Below are 19752 nucleotides of genomic sequence, written 5' to 3' on the forward strand. Positions count from 1 at the left end.
TGAGCATTTTAGATTCACCTGAAATTTTCCCCGAAATCCCTTTTGTGAGATTTGTACTTTGTGTTTACCTTCAAAGTCTCTAGTGGCTGCTTTCAGTCTTTCATTGCATATCCTTTCCATGTTCCGTTGTCTCTCAGTCTCTCTTTCCTGATCTGCAACTGTCCGGGCCTCTGCATCCTGAAAGTCCACCTGAAAAAACAAAAATTGCCATATGAGGTAACATTCACAATTTCTTAATTTGTAGATGATTCAGAATACACTCCTTAGAGCAGAGGGTGACAGTTTTTTCCAATACTGAGAGGTTCAATCAAGTACAGTGGATGCCCGGTTTACGACATCCCCGCCTTACGTTTTTTTCAGCTTAAGACGTGGACTGCAATGTTTTTTTTGTCCCCTCTTTACAGTATTTTTCCCGCTTTACGACAAAAACAAATGTCATGACCCTAGGGGTTGGCTGAATTTGTGTTGTTTTGTCTCCATCTTACGTAATTGCTCTTATTTTCTAGTTCCGTCAAACTGCCTGTGCTGCAACGCGTCACTCAGATGCTGGTTTGCTATTGGTCTGCGTCACGACTCCCTAAGATACTGGTCGGTGTCACTGTCAAAATGGTGGCATGCTACGGACTGGATCTCGTCTTGAGTGCTTAAAATAACTATTTATTGTGCATAAATAATAACAATTCAAACTTGAATGGGTTAGCCATGGGTCCCAAGAATGCTGGTGATATTAAAGAGAGAAGTAAAAGGATGATATATATGGAAATGAAGCTGGAGATAATCAAGAAATACGAAGAAGGCTAAACTAGCCTAGGCTAGGCGACCCTCACTAGGGAATATGGCTTGAACAAGCTCGTCACTTAAAAGTAAATAAATCATTTCTATATTTTTTATTTTTGATGTTATTTAATTTTATACATGTATATTATATATATTGTTAGAGTTATCAATAATAAGAGACTGGAGAAAAGCCAAAACTCTGAGTCAAACACGATCTTTTGCAAAAGAGGGAGAGAGCACCAAGGTCCTCCTGTGTTCTCGGGCTCTCCTCCTTGTTTTATTAGAAAGATTACGAAGAAGGCGGTTACACATTTCAAAATAATACCATATAAGGAACTATTTTTGTCTGTAGTGTGACTGTATGTGTACGTTTATAGGTGTGTTTGTGTGTATATGAGAGTGAGTGGGTTAAGAGCTGTGCAAGCAATGTGTTTATATAATAACATATATACATATATACAATTATTTCATCATATATGTAGTATATGATGTAGTATATGATTACTATATTAGTTTGATACAATTCTTCAATATGTATATAATTTTTTGATGTTTTTACCAGGGGTTTTACATGCATTAGTGAATTAACATAGGTTTGGATTGTCCGCCATACGGCGAATTCGTGTTATGATCCCAACCACGGAATGGATTTATTTCATAAACCGGGAGCCCACTGTAAATGCCTTTGGCGTACTAGGAACCATAAAACCATAAATGGGGATGTAAACATTAGCTTGAGTACCTTCTGCATTACGGCAGAAGTCTTTTATTAAGGTGCGTTACCTGGGAGACACTAGTCTTCCCTAGAACTCGTTTGTTTGCGGGATAACAAATTTGAATTTTTTATGATTTTTTTTTCTAAGTTTAATGGTTGAAAATGCAGAATTCAGATGTATTTTGAAATCCAACACCAGATGTGTGAAAGTATGTGTGCAAGGTACTTGGAATAACCAAGTTCTCGGTAGGACTAACACATTTAGATGTATTTATTTTGTGTTCAATCTAAAACAGGAATTATCCAAATTAAAACAGTGCCCCACTCTAAAAACAACTAATAGTATAGATTTTTGATAACAATATTAAAGTGACCATGATGTGGCATATGAGGAATCTGCCCAACACTAGCAATACACATGGCCAATGTTGGTTCTGGCAGGGCCATCACAATTTTGCCTTGGGCCACTAATCAAAAAGGCTTAACATACAGGTAGAACCCTGACGGCTCTTCACAGTGAACAATGCAAATTGAATTAAAGTAAAGAGAAACAAAATAAAATGTGTGCACCGCACTGCTTATTGCAGACAGCTGCTGTTGTGCCATTGTTGAAGTCATGCTGTGTTCAGACCGTATATGTACATAGTAGGGCTGCAAAATTAATCTAATTTGAATCACGATCACGATATTGGCTGCCACGATTAATTAATGTGCTCCTCTGTAATATTAAGATTTAATTAGCCGGGTACCTATAAGTCAAATCAATCACTTTGTCATTCTACCACCAGGGGGTAATGTTTCCTTATGTTCGCATGACAGAAGCTTCTGCTTTTCTCATTCTAATATATTTACCAGTGTGAAATGTTGTTGAGTTTATCCCGATTCCTAATATATAGAGTGCTAGCTGTCAATTGAGACACATTTTGAAAAATCAAAATAAAATTGGTTTGAAATGACAGAATATGACATTTTGATTGCTAATTGATTAAAATTTGCTTAAAAGTAAATAATGGGCTTGGTTCTAGGTAGGCTTCATTTTTGTTCATTGGTTTGCACTCCATTAAGTCAGCTGTTTTGCCCCGTGTGCCAGGTTTTTGCCATGTCCTGAGTGAATTTGTCTTAATTATTATTTACTCTATTTATTTTAGTTTATTATTATTATTATTCCTAAGTATTGCGTTTTGAAGCCTTGTTTATATACTGCTTGTTTAAAAAAAAGGCACTCAATAGACATGTTTGACTAAACATTATTTAATAATCGTAACTAATAATCATGATTTCAAAAATTACCAAAATAATCGTGATTATTATTTTGGCCATAATCATGCAGCCCTAGTATACAGCAAAACAAGTGACGCATTTGATTTGCAGGCCACACAACATGACACGAGAGTGCACTGGGCGACGCAAAGGAAGTGTGTGCATCGAGGCGACACGTAATATTTTGCTTTTATTGCCCGTTTGCGGACCTTAGAATACCTGGTATGTACAGTATTTTACGTCCCATTTTAATAGTTGTTGAACTGTTGTTACTGTGCCAAGATAGCGATAGCAGGGCATTAATGGGACCGTATCAGCCACTTGATTGCAACGTTTAAACCCCCCCCCCCCATCGGAGAATTTTTTCTGTACAGTTAGAGACACGCAACACAAAAAATGAATAAGGGTGCTGAGGGAGAAAAGCTTGGAATCCCCAAAGGTAAGTGAAATTTCTGAGTGGTGTTCTCCTTTGCAAATCTACTGTAAACAGCACAAACTAAACGAAGCTACCCCAATCGAGTGATTTGAACAAGCAAAATGCCGAAAAAATCTGCAATATGGTGAATCCGCGTAATGGAAAAAAAAATCCATGATGTGGCGAAACCGTGATAGTGGAACCGAAAAGTAGCGAGGGTTCACTGTAAATCTCTTGAATCTTAAAACCTACAATATTTTTGAAAACATTTTTTTAACATCCGATCTCTTGAAGAGTTACAGTATGATATGACATAAATTGCAATGCAATCCCAGTATTATATTTTATGAGTGAAACATGAGTGTTTCAAAGTATGCACAAAAAATATATATATAAAAGTGCCAGCCTTTCAAACGGGTTAAGGACCACTCCTTTTAAAAAGCAAAACGTCTCCAAATTTGGATATTCTCTAGGATTGAAAATAATAGTGATGTAACAGACATTAGCGGATGGATTGGGCAATTTATTAAAGGACTGAGTTAGATTAATTAAAGGTGCATTTGAATCTTAAACGACACCTGGCCACACTTGTTGCCTCATATTGCTCACCTTTTTAAACTGTTTGAGAAAGTGATAACCCAACTCCAACTTCTTATAGGCTGACCCATAAGAGGATTGCCAGGACTGGATTGTCTGGACAGCAAGTGACCGTAGTTTCTTGGCTGCTTGTTGGGGTGGGGGCAGGGGCCGCTCAAAATTGGTCTCTACAGTCAACTCTAAGAACTCCTGCCAAAGAGGAAGAAAAGATCGAAATAAGATTAGACAAACTATACTATACAGTGGATACAGTGAATACCTACCTACCACAACCGATGACTAGTCAGGGTGTGCATTTCTTCATTGATCTCGGCTATGATTTTGTTTGAGTTGGTGGACAAGACACCATGACAGAGATTGGAAAAATTTAAATTTGAATGATCCCGGGAGAATCCATAATGTTAGTCCTGATTCCAATCAATTGTCAAGACTAAATGACCAACACTAAAATACACCCTCAAAAGTACTCTCATTAGTGCACCACAATTTACATTGGTCACTGCTTATCATGTCAGAGAATATATCGAGATGCATATTGATTTGTCTTTTGTTGGCAAGATGTGTCTTTGAAAGAAATGCCATCTGACTCACTCATATGTATGTGAAATGAGAAGAAACTAGAGCTGGGTGATATGGCTGAAAAATATGTCATGACAGAAGCATTTCATATTAGTCTATCAATATATATTGTTTTTTTTTTTTTTCTTTACTATTGAAACTAGCTTTGGAGATCGGAAATTTTGGGAACAGATGTGACGTCAAGTCATTGACAGGGCCATTTCTTGCTCCACCGAGTACTAAATGGTTGTTGTCACTGCTAAAACGGAGTATGAAAATGGCAAGACAGATTGACTGAGAGAGTGCTCAGCGGACTATTGACAATCAGCAAAGTTTTTTTAGTGTAATGTTTTATTTGTATTTTACTTATATTTTATTTTACTAATATTTAACTTGAATTTAATCCCACTTGAAATATGAAGTTTAACAATGACGTGTGGTGATAGCAATTCAGCCAAAATCCATTGATGATGGAAGGTCAGTTTAGTAAATGTCTCCCTTAAATAAGGAGATCATGGAACTGCACCTCACACACTCAAAATATTTCCACCCCCAACATTACTACTCTGATAATAGGCATGATGAAACGAGTCTATTCTTAGGAATTTAATTTAATTGCAGAGGTGGGCAGTCCATTGGTACTGACAGACTTACCATCAGTCCGTCGACAGACTAAACCCGACAGAACAGTATATATCATCTGTCATCTTAATCTGTCATTGTAAAAATCACCGCCTGTGTCACCTGTCACAGTTGGTTATGATTTATCACCCGGTTGAATCGTTCAAATTTCAGAGAAATGTTTAAACTGCCATACACATGGGAGGGAGTATGGAAGTATAAACGCAGTCTAAATAGGCAACAAGAATTCGGTACATACATGCACCCAGGCATAACTGAGAGTTTTTGTGTTTACTTTTTGAATATGATTTTAATGAACAAATTGCTTTCATGCAGTGGAGCAAACCATTCTGGGCTGCCATTTCACAGGCAAAAAGATGACGGCATTAAAGCAACCAATAAGCAACGTGTCAAACTCAGTCTGATTGGCTCTTAGCCAGGAAATGCATGACAGATGTTTTAAAAATCCCCCCAAAATGCATAATCTCGTAAATTAAGGGCAGGAAACCCCAGCTTTTTACTTGTAGTGTATGTGCTCAAATGTAAATGTTGTTTTATGTAACTTTCTACAAATGGTTTTTGAAATAATTACACCAGAGGTTGAAGGATGAAAACATGTGTATGCCTCTGAGTGGGCATGATTGCTTATTGCAGTCTACTGCCAGGGGAACACATTACACCAGGGCACAGCATACCTGTAGTTGCATGCACGCTAGGCATTGTGAAGCTGGTTTAATGTTTTTTGTCATAAAAGGACAAAAATGATTGAAGTGAAGACTAAGTTTTAGCTTTGGCTCCTGTTTTTTTGATTAAGGTTTGATGGTTTATTTGGACAACAGTATGAGTGAGGAGCCAAGCGTGGGTGAAGGCGTGGCGCCGCTGTCTTTTCACTCCGATGCTCAGTCCTAATGTGGAGTCTGAAGCAGTCTCAGTCTTACTCAGCCATCTTCATTGACGAGTTATGGCATTATGTAAGAGAGTTCTGGCAAAAACTCTAACTCTTTATAAGCAGTTATGATTCATAATTTCACTCAGACTATTGTTAAAAATGATAGGTTGATATTTGTTCATTTGTGCTGTTGCAGTACCCTTCAAAGTTTAATTATTTTAAATGCAATTTAATATAAATAAGGCTCTTTTTGGCCACCTATGTTTAGGACCCATGTTAGCTGCAAGCTTTCAAGTTCCTCCTCAAATTGACTTCATTAAATTATACAAAGTGTTTGCATTAACATGCATGTAATTCATTAAGCGTTATTAGTACTTGCAGAATGTCTTTATGCACTGAAGTTACAATTATTTGTACTCAATCAACATTCATAATCCATCACTTGCATTGCTTGTTTAGTTGATTTGTGGTTTTCCTTTAGAAACACACGCCCATGCATATTAAATACACAAAGAAAACTTGGTCTCTTGGTCATTGTTCAACTGGATGATAACATTATATAAGAGGTTATCACCGTGATACACAAACTATAACAGCAATATTTTTAAACCACACTTTGAAAGTGAATATTAGAAGGGTAAAGTAAAAATGAATCCAGTTACCTGGAGGTTGTTCACCAGGAGTGTCCTGAAATTATGTGATTTGGAGAAAAGCTCACTGGCCATCTGAAAAGCCGACAGACGGATCTCAGAATGTTCTTGGTTGAGCTGGGACATTAGTGAGTGGTAGGCATGATCAATGCACTCGTCAGACTCCCTGACAGAAGAAAAACAATAGAAAGAATAATAGAGTCAGTGGCAAAGCTCTCTCTCTCTCTCTCTATATATATATATATATATATATATATATATATATATATATATATATATATATATATATATACACACACACACACACACACACACACACACACACACACACACACACACACACAGTGGGCCGCCGGTTTACGAACTCCCTCTTTTACGAACTTTTCGACTTACGAGCATGGACCGCAGCGTTTTTTTGTCCCCCTCTTACGCACAAACCTTTCGTCTTACGAACAATCCGACATGCCAGTCAATGTGTCCATACTTTTTGGCTTTGCTGCATCAACAAAATGAACTGTTCACGCATGTCACGGTAACGCCAATATGCTATTGCTCTTACAATGTCACAGTCACTGTCTCAGTCACAGTGTCAGTCACGGAGATGCCGATATGCTATTGGTCGATTATGGTCACAGTCCCGGTCTCACTCACGGAGATGCGGATATGCTATTGGCCGGCGTCACGTCAATCACAGAAATGCCGCTCGGCAATCTTCTAAGGGCAAGACTTTCCTTGCCAGGGGACGGACCTCGGTCGACAACAAAATGGAGAGGCTTCTTCTATTATGGATTAAAGAGAAGGAAATCGCCGGTGATATGTTCTAGTTTGAGAAAAGTTCTTGTTTAAGAAAATAAATCAATAAATTCTGCGGGTTGGTCTCTGCTCCCCTCCACCTCCACCCAGCTCAAGTCACGTTGCCCCAAAGGTAAACGTCATTTTTCCTTTGTATATTTATGTTATTTAATTTAACTGTACAGTAGATTATGTTACTCATTTTTAAGATGTGTATAAAGTCGTGATGTTTTTGTTTGATGTTTAAAGGACTTGACTAACTTGCACATCTTCTTGAATTCCTTCATTTTTTCCTTGTTGATCTGCGATTGTCCAGAAGTGGTAAGCTCTTCTACAAGCTCAGAGAGCCTGTCCCTCTGGGACAACTCCATTCCTAATGAAAAGACAAGTAACAAACAGGTATTCATAGGAGCCTACTACTGTGCTACTGTGCAATCATTCCGACGTGCCAGTACCAATGTGGCTTGAGTTTGTTTTGACTTTTGTTAATGTCCTTTTTAAAATGTAAATTTGATTCTTCTTTTTGTAATGTGTTTTCTGAAATAGTGAAAGAGTGGTTATCACAAACAGCTTCACAATGCGAGGGTTGTGGGTTTGATTTCGGCTCCAGCTTTTCTGTGTGTAGTTTGTGTGGAGTCTATGTACGGTAGGTATATTAGACATTAAGAATTGCCCCTAAGTGTGTATGTGAGTGTGAATAGGTGTTTGTCTCTGTCTATTCTGAGAATAGCTGGCAATCAGTTCAGGGTGTACCCCGCCTACTGCCTCAAGACGGCTGGAATAGGCTCCAACACTCCCGCAACCCCAATGAGGATAAGCGGCTAAGAAACAGCGTTTGGTCTTTTGTTTTCCAAAAAGTTTTTTTTTTTTTTTTCTGAAATCCAAATGTGTTTCTGATTTTGGTAATTTGGGTTCTAAAATTTAAATTTGTTTTTGCCTTTGTAGAAATACCAATGTATCAGTCGGGATAACAAAAAAATGACGTTGGGTGACGAGTTCACTGCAAATTAATCACTCCAAGTAAAATAAACTAGTTGATATTTAACTAAAGATGGTTAAATCGACGTTTAAGGAGTGATAAGAAGGTAGAAAATTGATGGTCAATCAACGTTGATTGAATATTGAAGATACATTTTATCGGCATTGCGCTGTCTGCATATTTTATCTGTTACGTTTCAATATAGATTCACCGATCAGCCGAATCATTTTTCAATATTGTTTTACCCATATTTTGCCGAGTATCCACACGAAGTAAAATAAATTCACAACAATCAACAACTGACCCGGTAACAGCCTTTAAGGATCACAACGTCGTTCCTGTGGAAGACCGAGGTTCCTCCTTTTTCGTCTTAAATATGTAACTGTTGCTAGTCTTCTCAGGTCTCCTATACCCCTGCCGTATTCCTCAGATTCTCGCTTTTGCCAAGGAGTTTTTAGTTCCTATACGATACGAGCCAGATGACCCGGAAGTAGCCATACAGTCAAGCTCGGGCTGCTTTCACTTAGAAAGTCAATCACCTTCAAAATAAAACCTAAATAACTAATGCATCAATCACTTACACTTGATTAAAAAAAATAAATAAATAAAAAAATCAAAACGTGTTGTGCCGCAACCAGACCTATTCTAGAGACGACTGTAGCCCACAGGTATCCATCATAAATAGTTTTTTAATCCAGATCTGGTCGATAGCAATCTATGTAATTCCAACCATTACGTCTGAATTAAAAAAAAAAAAAAAAAAAAACTCGAAACATCCTAAATGTGTAATTCCGCAACCTGACCTTTTGTTGGAAAGACTGCAGTCCCCAGAAAAGTAAAGATGTTGTCTTGCTATTAAATTTTTTGTTATATGAATGCCCAAATACTTGACCGTGTTTTTTTTTTTTTTTTCAGGGATATTATCAACGAAAGGATCATCACAATTATGTATAGGCAATAATTCACATTTGGATTTATTGAGTTTCAGACCAGAAGCTAATGAGAACTCTTTAACTAATTCAAAAGCTTTGACCAACTGTTCTTTGTCATTCAGGAAAAGAGTCGTACCATCTGCCAGTTGAGAAATTCTTATTCCTCTATTGAGTATAGAAACACGCTTGAATTTTTTATCATGTACTACTTTTAATGACAATAATTCAACAACTAAAATAAATAGAAAAGGGGCAATTGGGCAGCCTTGTCTGACTCCACGATTTACATCAAATCTGTTCGAGGTGTTGTGATTCATAATCACTGAGCTATTAAGCCCCTTACAGTATATAACATTTCAATAGTATCGATGAATTGACTTCCAAAACCAAACAATTTAAGACATTCTATGAAAAATATATGTTCTATAGTGTCAAAGGCTTTGTAAAAGTCTAAAAAGAAATAAATGCTTCTGAGTGTACTGAGTTTGCATAATCCAATAGAGTCAAAATATGTTTGATGTTATTACTTATATGTCTATCTTTGACAAAGCCTGATTGTGTCTCAGCAACAATATGAGGTAGACCTGTTTGTAACCTACTTGCATAAACTGATGCCAGCATTTTGTAATCAATAGTAAGGAGAGTAATAGGTCTCCAATTTTCAATAAATTGTCTTTATCTGGCTTCGGAATTAATGATATAACACCTTGTTTCATAGTTGTACTCATCTCTCCCTGACCAACACACTCACAATACATACGAAATAGAGGTTCCTGGATGATATCCCAAAAGTGAACATAAAATTCGACTGAAAGCCCATTTACACCAAGGGATTTACCTCTTTTCATTGAAAAAAGAGCAGTTTAGTCCTCCTCATCAGGACACTCGTTAAAATCAGCACCTAATATTACACGAGAGTAAGGATATTTGTGTAACAGTTCATTTATCTTTGAGGTTATCTGACAAAAAAGTATCTTGTTGGACGAGTGAGAGTTATGCCCATAAATATTACATACTGCCAGGGTTTATCTCTGGGCACTGTGTCCAACGGAGAAAGTGCCTCGGTGAGACGCAGCTTGTTGCTCCGCAGGAATTTGCAGCCCCTGGCACTTTTCCAAACAGCATCACGCACACGACGCAGCGCAAAGTGGATGATGAGGGATCGGTGGGATCCGTTCTTCCTCCTCGGACCAAGGCGATGCACGATGTCGACGCCCTCCTTTAGATATTCCCTAAGTCCCGGAGCCACTTTCCCTAGGATGTCAATCACCGCAGCTCTCACGTCCTCGTTCATCTCTTCTGTGTAGTTTCAGTGTCCACCTGTAACTGTAGCGCTTGTTTTCAGCAACTCCTGCTCTCAAAAGCCTGTTCTCTTTCTTTCAGTTGTTCCATTTCTGTTTCAGTCCGTTTCGAAATGTATTTGTGGTGATTAAAATCAACCACAAGTTGTTCAACTGTCCCCGTGAGTTTTTCAATGTGCTGAGACGTTGTTTCCGTCATGGATTCAATCACTGAAATCTCGTCATGTTTTTTTGAGAGCTCCTGGATAGCTGCCAAAATGTCCGCATGCATCCCTGCACTGTCACAGTTGAAGTCACGTTTCTTCCTCTTGTTGGCTTTCGTCACTTTAGAGTTACAAGACTGCACTGGAAGTGTTTCCATTGTATCTTCGGGAGTAGTTTCTGTGCCCTCCTCACCTGTTGCAGCAATTTCTGCTAACTTTTCAGTCACTCGGTTTTTTTTTTTTTTGTTGGGGGGGAATAGATGGAACGTTCCCCTCCAAACTCCCAACTATTTAGCTCTAGACCTTAAAAAAGCTTGTTTTGCAAAATCAATATACAAACTATTTATGTCTTCTTTTAGTCTAATCATTCGATTTTTTTTCAAAGAAAGCTTTTATTTGCTCATTAAAATACTTCATTCATTCATAACATTTTGTTACGTATTCATCCGATGCGTAGGCGGAAATGACGTCAATCTCATTGCCAGCTGATCGCTGCAATTTCGTATGTGTAAATGATCAAATATTTGTCGTGTGATTAGAGCAAGAACAAAATATGCAACGCGGACCTCGGCGCGCCGCTGTTTACTTTCCATTTTGGTGTTTTGTGTTCCGTGCAACTGACGCGAGATTTTAATCGTTGCTTGTTTTGATTGTTACATCATCAGGGCCTGAAAAATCACCTGGGATGCTAAGCTAATGGGCTAGCTGTTGACAGGGAGCACGCTTCGTGCTAGTTTGGGTTAGCGACCCAGCCTCCCTTGTCCAAACATGAATGCTTGTGACGCAAAGACGCCGATTTTCCTTTAAGAACATAACATCGCCCCATCAACGAAAACTTGTGTGGCCCATGTCTGGAAGTCCGCGCAGTCTGACTCAGGAATCGTCGCACACTCGGCGTTGTCCAGCTGTACGATGTGGCTCAAGTTGTTCTTTCTACTCCTTTATTTCATCGTTTTGTTTACGCTAGCTCGGATATTCGAGGCTGTGGTTTGGTATGAGACTGGTGTGTTCGCGACACAGTTGGTCGACCCGGTTTCGCTCAGCTATAAAAAGCTTAAGACCATCTTGGAGTGTCGAGGGCTGGGGTACGCTGGACTGGCTGAGAAGAAGGATGTCAGCCAGCTGGTGGAGAAATCAGGTAGGCGTCATCTGTTGTTGTTTCCCGTATTTGACTGTGTTCCTCTTGCCGTTCGGGTTTTGCACAAATGTGGAAAACATGCAGGATACTGGCCCTCAAGGAGTGAGTTTGGGCATCCCTGCACTAACGCCAATAATAACGAATTGTAGGGCTCAACAATTAATCCGGCAGTTGAGTTTATCAGCGACAGTAGCTCTTTTAAAAATCTGCAACAAAGGTAGACAGTTTTTTCCCCAGTGTTTTTGTTTGTATTTTTTTTTTACATATTAGTACATTACAAAATAAGACAAAAGATTCACAACAAACATTCACACACTCCTCCTTCCCCCCCAAAAATCAGCCATCTTTTTTAATTGTAAAACAAAAAAATTACTAAAAAAATATTGTATTCTGAAACAGTCAAATGTTCTGCCAGTAAATCATATTTTTTTGTTGTAAACATCAAGGGACCAAAAACTTAATTTATTAATTATATCTGTTTTATATTAATTGACTAATTGATGAGTTATTTATAGTCCTCAGGTGTTCAAATAACATAAATAGTTAATTAGCAAAGCAGTAATTATGTGTGTCAGTGGTTCACAACCTATTTGGCTACTGCACCTCGGAATATTTTACCAACTTAATCATGTGTTTATAAAACCCCAAACGAAAAACATAACGAGTAATTTTCAGTTAAAAATAATATTGTTTCCCCCATTTCAACTTATACCATAACTCTCCACATATATCAGTCACCCGTGTATAAGAGGCACCCTTAATTTTGAGGTCAAATTCAGGTATTGTCAATGTTACTGTGTATAAGACGCACCAACACGTTGGCAACAGGGTAAAAACTCTTCATATTTTCATGTGCTCATATCCATAAGTTATATACTTGTTTGCGTGTTGTGTTTTTCAGATTTTCCATATTGTGAAGGGTCAGTGAATGGTTAGCCAGTGTAACTTTGAATGCGCACGAAGCAGTTGTTTTTCCTTTTCCTCGCGATGCAGCTCGAGTTCATTTTACCATAATTACAAGTTGATCGTTGTGGGTATATGCCAAAAAAAAAACATAATTAATAAACGAGTCAAAAGGAATACCTTTTCGTATTCTCTAACCGGTGCACACAGCTTGCCACTCTTGAATCAGATAGAGACGTCAGAACTTTTACATGATGCTCTCAGTTTCAGTAACGTTCCTGTGTGTTAACAAGGATCGACTCGGGCAGTGGTTCAGTCTGCTCACTTGTTTTATTAAAAATAATTCCGTAAAAACTTCAGTTAACATGAGCTGCTGTTAACAGCCACCTAACGTCCTCCCTCTAGCTCATCCTGTTGCGGTGTTTATTGTACTTAAGAATACGGCCAATACAAAAAATGCACATCTCTGTCTCAAAACTCAACTTATGTGACTGACTGATAAATCTTCCTTATATTGGGTCGGAAAAAAAAAAAAATCAAATTTTAAGTTACCGTTTATAGGATGCGCCCATACATTTGGCCTTCATTTAGAGGGAAGAAAGACTGCCTTATTTGGGAATTTACAGTTAGGCATTATCTTATTTTTAACTCAGAATTAAATTAAATGCATTGATTTGAAAATTAATAAAAATCAAAATACCTCATTTTGACTTATACAACTCTTTGTCCTCCACACATTACAAGAAAACTGGCACTTCTTTCAATGAGTCCTGTTATAAACAGGTTTTTCAACCAAAACTATATTCAGACCCACTACAGCAGTTTAACTTCCCTTAAAAAAACAAAAGCATTGTCTTTAATTTAATAGTTATTTTTAAATGTGTTTTCAGCAACCATCTCACTGACTTGTTTACACGGTTTGTAGACTAATTGCAAGAAGTTATTTAGTTCCATTGATATTGTTTACATTGTTAAATTATGACTCAGCAACAGATGTTGACAAAATTTGTTGTGAAAAATATGTTCTCAAAACCACAGGAGAGCTGACGCACGGGGAGTTGTATTCGGCTATCAAAAAGGAGAATGAGCAAACTGAAGCAGGCGATGCCAGCAGCACACATTTTAGTGGAGAGATGCACTTCTATGAATTAGTGGAGGACACAAAAGATGGCATCTGGTTGGTTCAGGTAATCTCATTAATTGACAAAATGATTATTTCACCACATACCAGGGATGTATGAAAAGTTTTAAGCATTGTGTATAAGGAACGAATGAATGCATGTTTGAAATAAGATTTCTTGTACTCTGGGATAAAAGCGCTTCAGCATCGTTGGAGCAAGTATTCAGCTCTTGACATGGGCTATGTTGAAAAAAATTGTTTAAAAATGTTTTATCACTTTGTTTTTCTGATGTTTCACAATGTTCATACATCCCTCATATACGTATACAGTTAACAGCATTTATCTTGTGTGAAGAGGATACTGTAAACATGGGACACAACAAAGTACGGCTTATAAAATTCACCATGTAGTATGAATATATGATTGACATTGACCCAACTTTCACCATTTGGCTGTTGGGTCCTGTGCAGTTTTTTAAATTGTCTGTCAGGTACATGAAAGATTTGGATTTTTCAGTATGGATTTTTTAATTTTGTTTTGTTTAGAATTTTGTTTTTTCAAGTTTATGTAGTTTTTCACTGGTATTTATTTTTCTTTAAGTACTTACCATAATTTTGCTTTCTTTTTTCATTTATTTTGTATTTGGTGTAATTTGATGTGCGCAACCTCAAACAACAAACCAGAATTCCCAGACAATGGTTTGAACCATACTACTTGCACTTAACAGACATGCAGTAAGTCCAGCAAAAAAAGAAACATTTAAAATCAGCCCCGAAAGTTCTTTTATTTCAATGGAAATGTTCTTTTCAAATTTTGGTTTTGTAACTTTTTTCTTTTTTGTTAACTGATAATCTTGTCAATGCAGGTCATTGCTCAGGATAAAGAAGCACTCCTCAGTAAGTCGAACTGGGGTAAGATGGTACAGAAAGTGTCACAGTTTGGAATACGAACTGGTACATTTAACTGCTCTCATGACTACAGGTGAGACCCACACTATTACAATAAGGAAACATGCATGGGCAGCATTTATTGTTTGTTTTTATTCTTGCTTGGTTATATCATGATTTTTTACTCACACTGAATGGCAGTGCTTATTTGGCAATGGCTTACAATGTTTGCTGTATGTGTTTGGGGGGGGGGGGGGATATCAATCATGTGTCAAAATAGAAAAGCACACTGGCAGTAAGTGGATATGTTCTCTCTTGTGTTGTCTCCACAAGGTCATGTATCAGACGTGGCTGGCAACGTTCCACTCTGGTCATGTCGGTCCCACAGACATCTGCGTCTAAGGGCAAAGTCATGCTGAAAGAATACAATGGCCGTCGCATCGAACCGGAGCACATCTTCCGTTGGATGACCTCACAGATGTCTCACCGCATCAAAACACTGTCTCACTCTGAGAAACTGCTGGAGGAGTGGCGACCTGACCCGCACCACCCTTTGAAGATGTTTCTCTTCGCACCCCTTCCTCAGCCACCTGTTTTCTTCTCCTCACTGTCTGTTAAGTTCACTGGCAGGATCGAGTTCATATTTGTGGATGTAAGTCACTGGGACAACCGCAGCAGTCTATTAGACATCGGTGTGACACAAAGCCCCGCCTACATCTTGAAGATGCCAGAGGGTATATATCACTATGGCAACAGGTGACCATTCACTGTAAAACAAATCTTGTTGCATTGTTGAACGGTGCGAAGCATTTATCTTTCTTTTATCCTATTTGTTTGTAGTACTGGTGAGTTCTTCTCTGTAGCAGCCATGGACACCTTCTTGCGATCAGTCCAACCAGAGGTCAATGACCTTTTTGTCCTCAGTCTTGTCCTGATCAACCTGTTGGCGTGGATGGATCTCTTCATTACACAGGTAAGGCCCCACTCAACTGAATGTGTAGGTGTGCATCATTTATTGGGTATAATGCTAACCAGTCAAATATTTGGAAACACCTTCAAATTCAAAACAGCTTACGGTCACAAATTCTGTTTCCGCTCAGAACTCTGCGCTCGGGACTGAAAGTCTTTTCAGGTTATTAAGCATCATTCACCTCATGAAGCTGACTGAATAAATACCAAAATGTGAGAAGTTATCAGGGCAAAGGTGCTTACTTTGAAAGGGTCAAATCATCAAACACGTCATGTTTTTAACATTTATCGTTTACCAAATAATCCCGTGAATATTTCTTTATAATGTGACAAAATGATCACTTCATATTATTCTGCTCTGTGATTTGGTGCCAACCAGTCTAGAGTATCCCTGCCTACTGCCTGGAGAGAACTGGGATAGGCACCAGCGAGCCAGCAGCCCTAGTGATGATAAGCAACTCTAGAGAATGGATGTATGGCTATTATTCTACAATTTATAAAACTATTAAAATTAAAAGAGTTAGAGAGTTTGTCCAAACAATCTGACTGGTACTGTAGAAAATACTAACACTAGTAAGAAAGACGCACAGAAGAAGAAACCACTGGTTTATTTAGTAAAGAAAGCTGTGCAACTGAAATACTCATCAAAAATAGGGGGTTACATTATCATAAAACTAACATTTCATAATCGGGCATATGGACATTGTTCGTCTGTACATTAATGAGGATCATTTTGATGGACAGGGAGCAACAGTGAAAAGGTTTGTTGTTCTAATCCGAACACTTGGGACCTACAATTCCATCCTGTTGGTGTCCTGGCTTCCATTTCTGGTAAGAAAACTGTATATTGTTCTGCAAATAAACACTCAATTTGCATTCATAGCCTTTCAACACACTTGTAATTAATCAGTGAAAAGTCACGCTTGTGGAAAGAACCTTTGGCCCACTTACAAGACAAACTGTTCCACATATTGCTGATGGCTGTCTACAAATGGCCAGTCAGATTTAGATCATGTTTGCTCTTAGCCTTTTGTGTTAACAGGCCAAAGACCAACTATTTTCACTTTTCACATGTTGCCATCATTTTTGCCCAGGCCTGTTTCCTTTGTTTTCTTATTTTTTTAATCATTTCGATTGACCTTGTAAACTTGGGTGAACTAATTGTATAGATGGTATTCACTGACATCATGGGATAACAGCAACTACCATATCAGCGCCATGGCTTGAGGCTACTGCAAGGGTTTCAATTTTACTCCCAATTTTTTATTTTTTTTTGTAAGGTCCAATGTTACAGAAAGATGAGCATGAGATTAATTATGTAAATTAGATGAATGCAGAAGGTTTAACTTCAAAAGTCCTTGAAGCGGCACATGTTGAAACTTTGGTGGATTAATTGAATCATTATGACATTCACGTTGGTTCTGAGATAAGATGGTTATTGATTAGGCAGCCCTCGATTCACCTCTTTATTTATTTAGCTTTGACTGGAATCTGAACATTTTTTTTTTCTTTTTACATAGTGAATTTGGGCTCAAGCCAAAACATGGAGGTACTTTGTCTGGCTTGCTGAGTTGTTGCCTGTTGAACTCTGCAAACACTAGTCATATTATATCGCTAGTCTTATTATTGTTGAACTGAACCGTCCTCCCGTGAATGTCCACTGAGGAACACGTTTGAAAAAAAAAAATCTTCTAAAATAATTATATATTTTCAAATAACTTTGAATGTCTTCACTTGTATCTCTTAAGAACTTAAAAACATAGTTAATTTGACAAGCATGACCATAAATTTGTGTTTTGGATAAAAAATTAGCACTTAACGTTTGCCTTTTTGAAGTTGTATTTTAAGTTTTCATTTCCTTTGCTCGTTTACATTCTCGTCCTTGTTTGCCCTCTTGCTGCTTCCATGAACATAGACCCTTGTGAAGCGGTTAGTGAAAAAAAAAGAATGAAATAGTGCTGGCGTTTTTCCCAGAAGCACAATAATATCCAAAGCCTTCTCTTCATCAACGACGAGCTACATTAACAAGCAAGAGAATCTCATGTTGCGTTTATTTCTAATGGTAAATTTGAGATTTTTGTCTTGTATTATTTTGTTTTGTCTTTTATATGCTAAGTAACTTTTGTAATATGAAGAAAAAACCCGTACAAAAGTGACCGTGTCCTTGAGGTTTCACTGTATTTGATCAATTATAACAATAGATATCTCCTTGCGTTTTGTCTCTTTTTTTAAAATTTTTTTAATTTCCCACCAACACAAGTGACGTCACAGATGTTTTGTTTCCGGTTGAACAGCACTCTAACCACTATCCTATGATGGCACGTGTGGCTTCTAAGTGGTTTCTACAGATTGTTTTTCCCCATTTAATATTATGCAAATGTATAATTATGTTTTCACATAGTTTATATCTGGGTTTGCTCAAATTTAATTTGAGACTGTTGTTATGGGTTGGTCACTAATCCCATGCTTTTTATACCAAGGCCCTCCTCCAGCTGTCCTACCTGGATGCTCTATATGGTTATAGTCTGAAGTTGCTGCGCTACGCTGACACCACCACGCTAGCCAGCGTGGTGAGAGCAGACTGGACCTTCTATTCATCCCACCCAGCTCTCTTCCTATCCACCTATCTGGCCCACGGCCTGCTGGTGGATTATTTTGAGAAAAAACGTCGCTGCGGCAACAGAAGCCAAGAGGACAGCAGCACAAACTTGGAGTGGTTGGCCAGTTTGTGGGAATGGTACACATCCTATCTGGTCCACCCAATCGCATCGCTACAACAGGTGCCCTCAGATTGGGAGGATGATCCCAACTTCCTTTTTGAGCATTTGGCTTTCCCTGATCTCTGGCTCCGCCCATTAGTTAGCTTGGACTATATCAAAGCCTTACCTGCATGGAAGTTCCGATGCAGTGACACAGACGAGCGGGAAGAGGAGACTGATGATTGTATAGCGTCAAGTGACTACGCACGACCAAGCATCCAACGGCAGAACGTGCAGAATAGTGACACGCATTCTATCGCAGAGTGCACATGTACTACCAAAGTGTCAACGCGCTGCCATTGCGAAGGTGACTCAGACATCCCATCAGGTGAAAGTGGCTCTCGACAAAACTGTGGTGACCAGTCAGGGTGGCCTCGTGATGTCTTGCGGTGCTCTGAGTGTGTCGTGTGCTTGGAGAACTTTGTGTGTGAAGAACTACTGATGGGCCTGCCCTGTGGCCACGCCTTCCACCAGCAGTGCATTGTGCTGTGGCTGGATGCAGGCCGACACTGCTGTCCCGTGTGTCGCTGGCCCAGCTACAAGAAGAAGCAGCCACCACATGTCCACGGTAGTCTTAGTTTGGACGCTTAATATAAAAAGAGCCTTCCTTAGCTTCATGTCTGCTATTTTTCTTCTCTAATCATTATTTTGGGGTTTGTTAGCGCAAGAAGGAAACATGTAGCCCAAGTTGCTTTGGGTTAAGGTGCAACATGGGAGGGATGCCAAATTTAACATTGTGTGGATGATCCAAGTTGCTGTCAAGACCGTCAACCTGCTTCTTTACATTTCTGTGCTGAACATCATGTCTTCATGCTTCCATCTGCTAATAAATTTGTAATGGCCAGTCACTATTTGTCCCTAATTAAGGGTTAGTTCGTGTGTTGAAACTTGTGGTGTACAAGGAATTTAGTACACATACAGCAATGCAGCATTATCATAGGTTGGGCTCAAATGCTAAATGTTTTTGACTAAAATAGTCAGGGGGGGGGGAATTCAATCGTTGCTCCAAATAGTAACCTAATAATAAATCTGTATGCAAGTCTATCTAAGAGGTGTTTAACCACACATTGTGGCATGAAGTCATGGTATAACATTTTGCTCCTAAGTGTAAAAAAAAAAACGAATTCACACCACAAAGCGTACCACTGAGTGTACTTCAAATTTGTGTTATTGCAAGCAGAGTATTCAATCTAATGTATGTCTAACTTGAGTTAAATGGATAAGGAAGATTATGGAAAATGGACTTTCACATACATTTTATACAGTATGGCGGTTTTCTACTTTCG

The 19752-nt window shown here is 38.5% G+C and overlaps 2 protein-coding genes across 4 annotated transcripts in view; one reads left to right on the forward strand and one right to left on the reverse strand.

Moving 5' to 3' along the window:
• The window catches only part of uvssa (UV-stimulated scaffold protein A), a 46699-nt gene extending 37976 nt beyond the window's left edge, over nucleotides 1-8723 (reverse strand). For 2 of the 3 annotated variants that reach the window (XM_088432231.1, XM_088432229.1), the window contains exons 1-5: nucleotides 8558-8723; nucleotides 7536-7647; nucleotides 6495-6648; nucleotides 3777-3953; nucleotides 69-189 (exon numbers count right to left, since the gene is read on the reverse strand). In XM_088432231.1, coding sequence (XP_088288357.1) covers nucleotides 69-189; nucleotides 3777-3953; nucleotides 6495-6648; nucleotides 7536-7645 — 562 coding nt within the window. In that variant the 5' untranslated portion in view covers nucleotides 7646-7647; nucleotides 8558-8723. The remainder of the gene's footprint in view (nucleotides 1-68; nucleotides 190-3776; nucleotides 3954-6494; nucleotides 6649-7535; nucleotides 7648-8557) is intronic. The other variant, XM_088432230.1, reaches the window with a different exon arrangement.
• Nucleotides 8724-11152: 2429 nt separating this feature from the next.
• On the forward strand, nucleotides 11153-19314 carry rnf103 (ring finger protein 103). Its single transcript, XM_088431901.1, has 7 exons — nucleotides 11153-11827; nucleotides 13769-13917; nucleotides 14717-14832; nucleotides 15072-15494; nucleotides 15579-15711; nucleotides 16452-16538; nucleotides 18188-19314. The coding sequence occupies exons 1-7, from the start codon at nucleotides 11602-11604 to the stop codon at nucleotides 19055-19057; spliced, it is 2004 nt and encodes a 667-aa protein (XP_088288027.1). The 5' UTR covers nucleotides 11153-11601; the 3' UTR covers nucleotides 19058-19314.
• The last annotated feature ends 438 nt before the right edge of the window (nucleotides 19315-19752 follow it).

Source organism: Hippichthys cyanospilos, chromosome 13, assembly GCF_059441005.1.
Source record: "Hippichthys cyanospilos isolate Australia breed blue-spotted pipefish chromosome 13, RoL_Hcya_1.0, whole genome shotgun sequence".
NCBI lineage: Eukaryota > Metazoa > Chordata > Actinopteri > Syngnathiformes > Syngnathidae > Hippichthys > Hippichthys cyanospilos.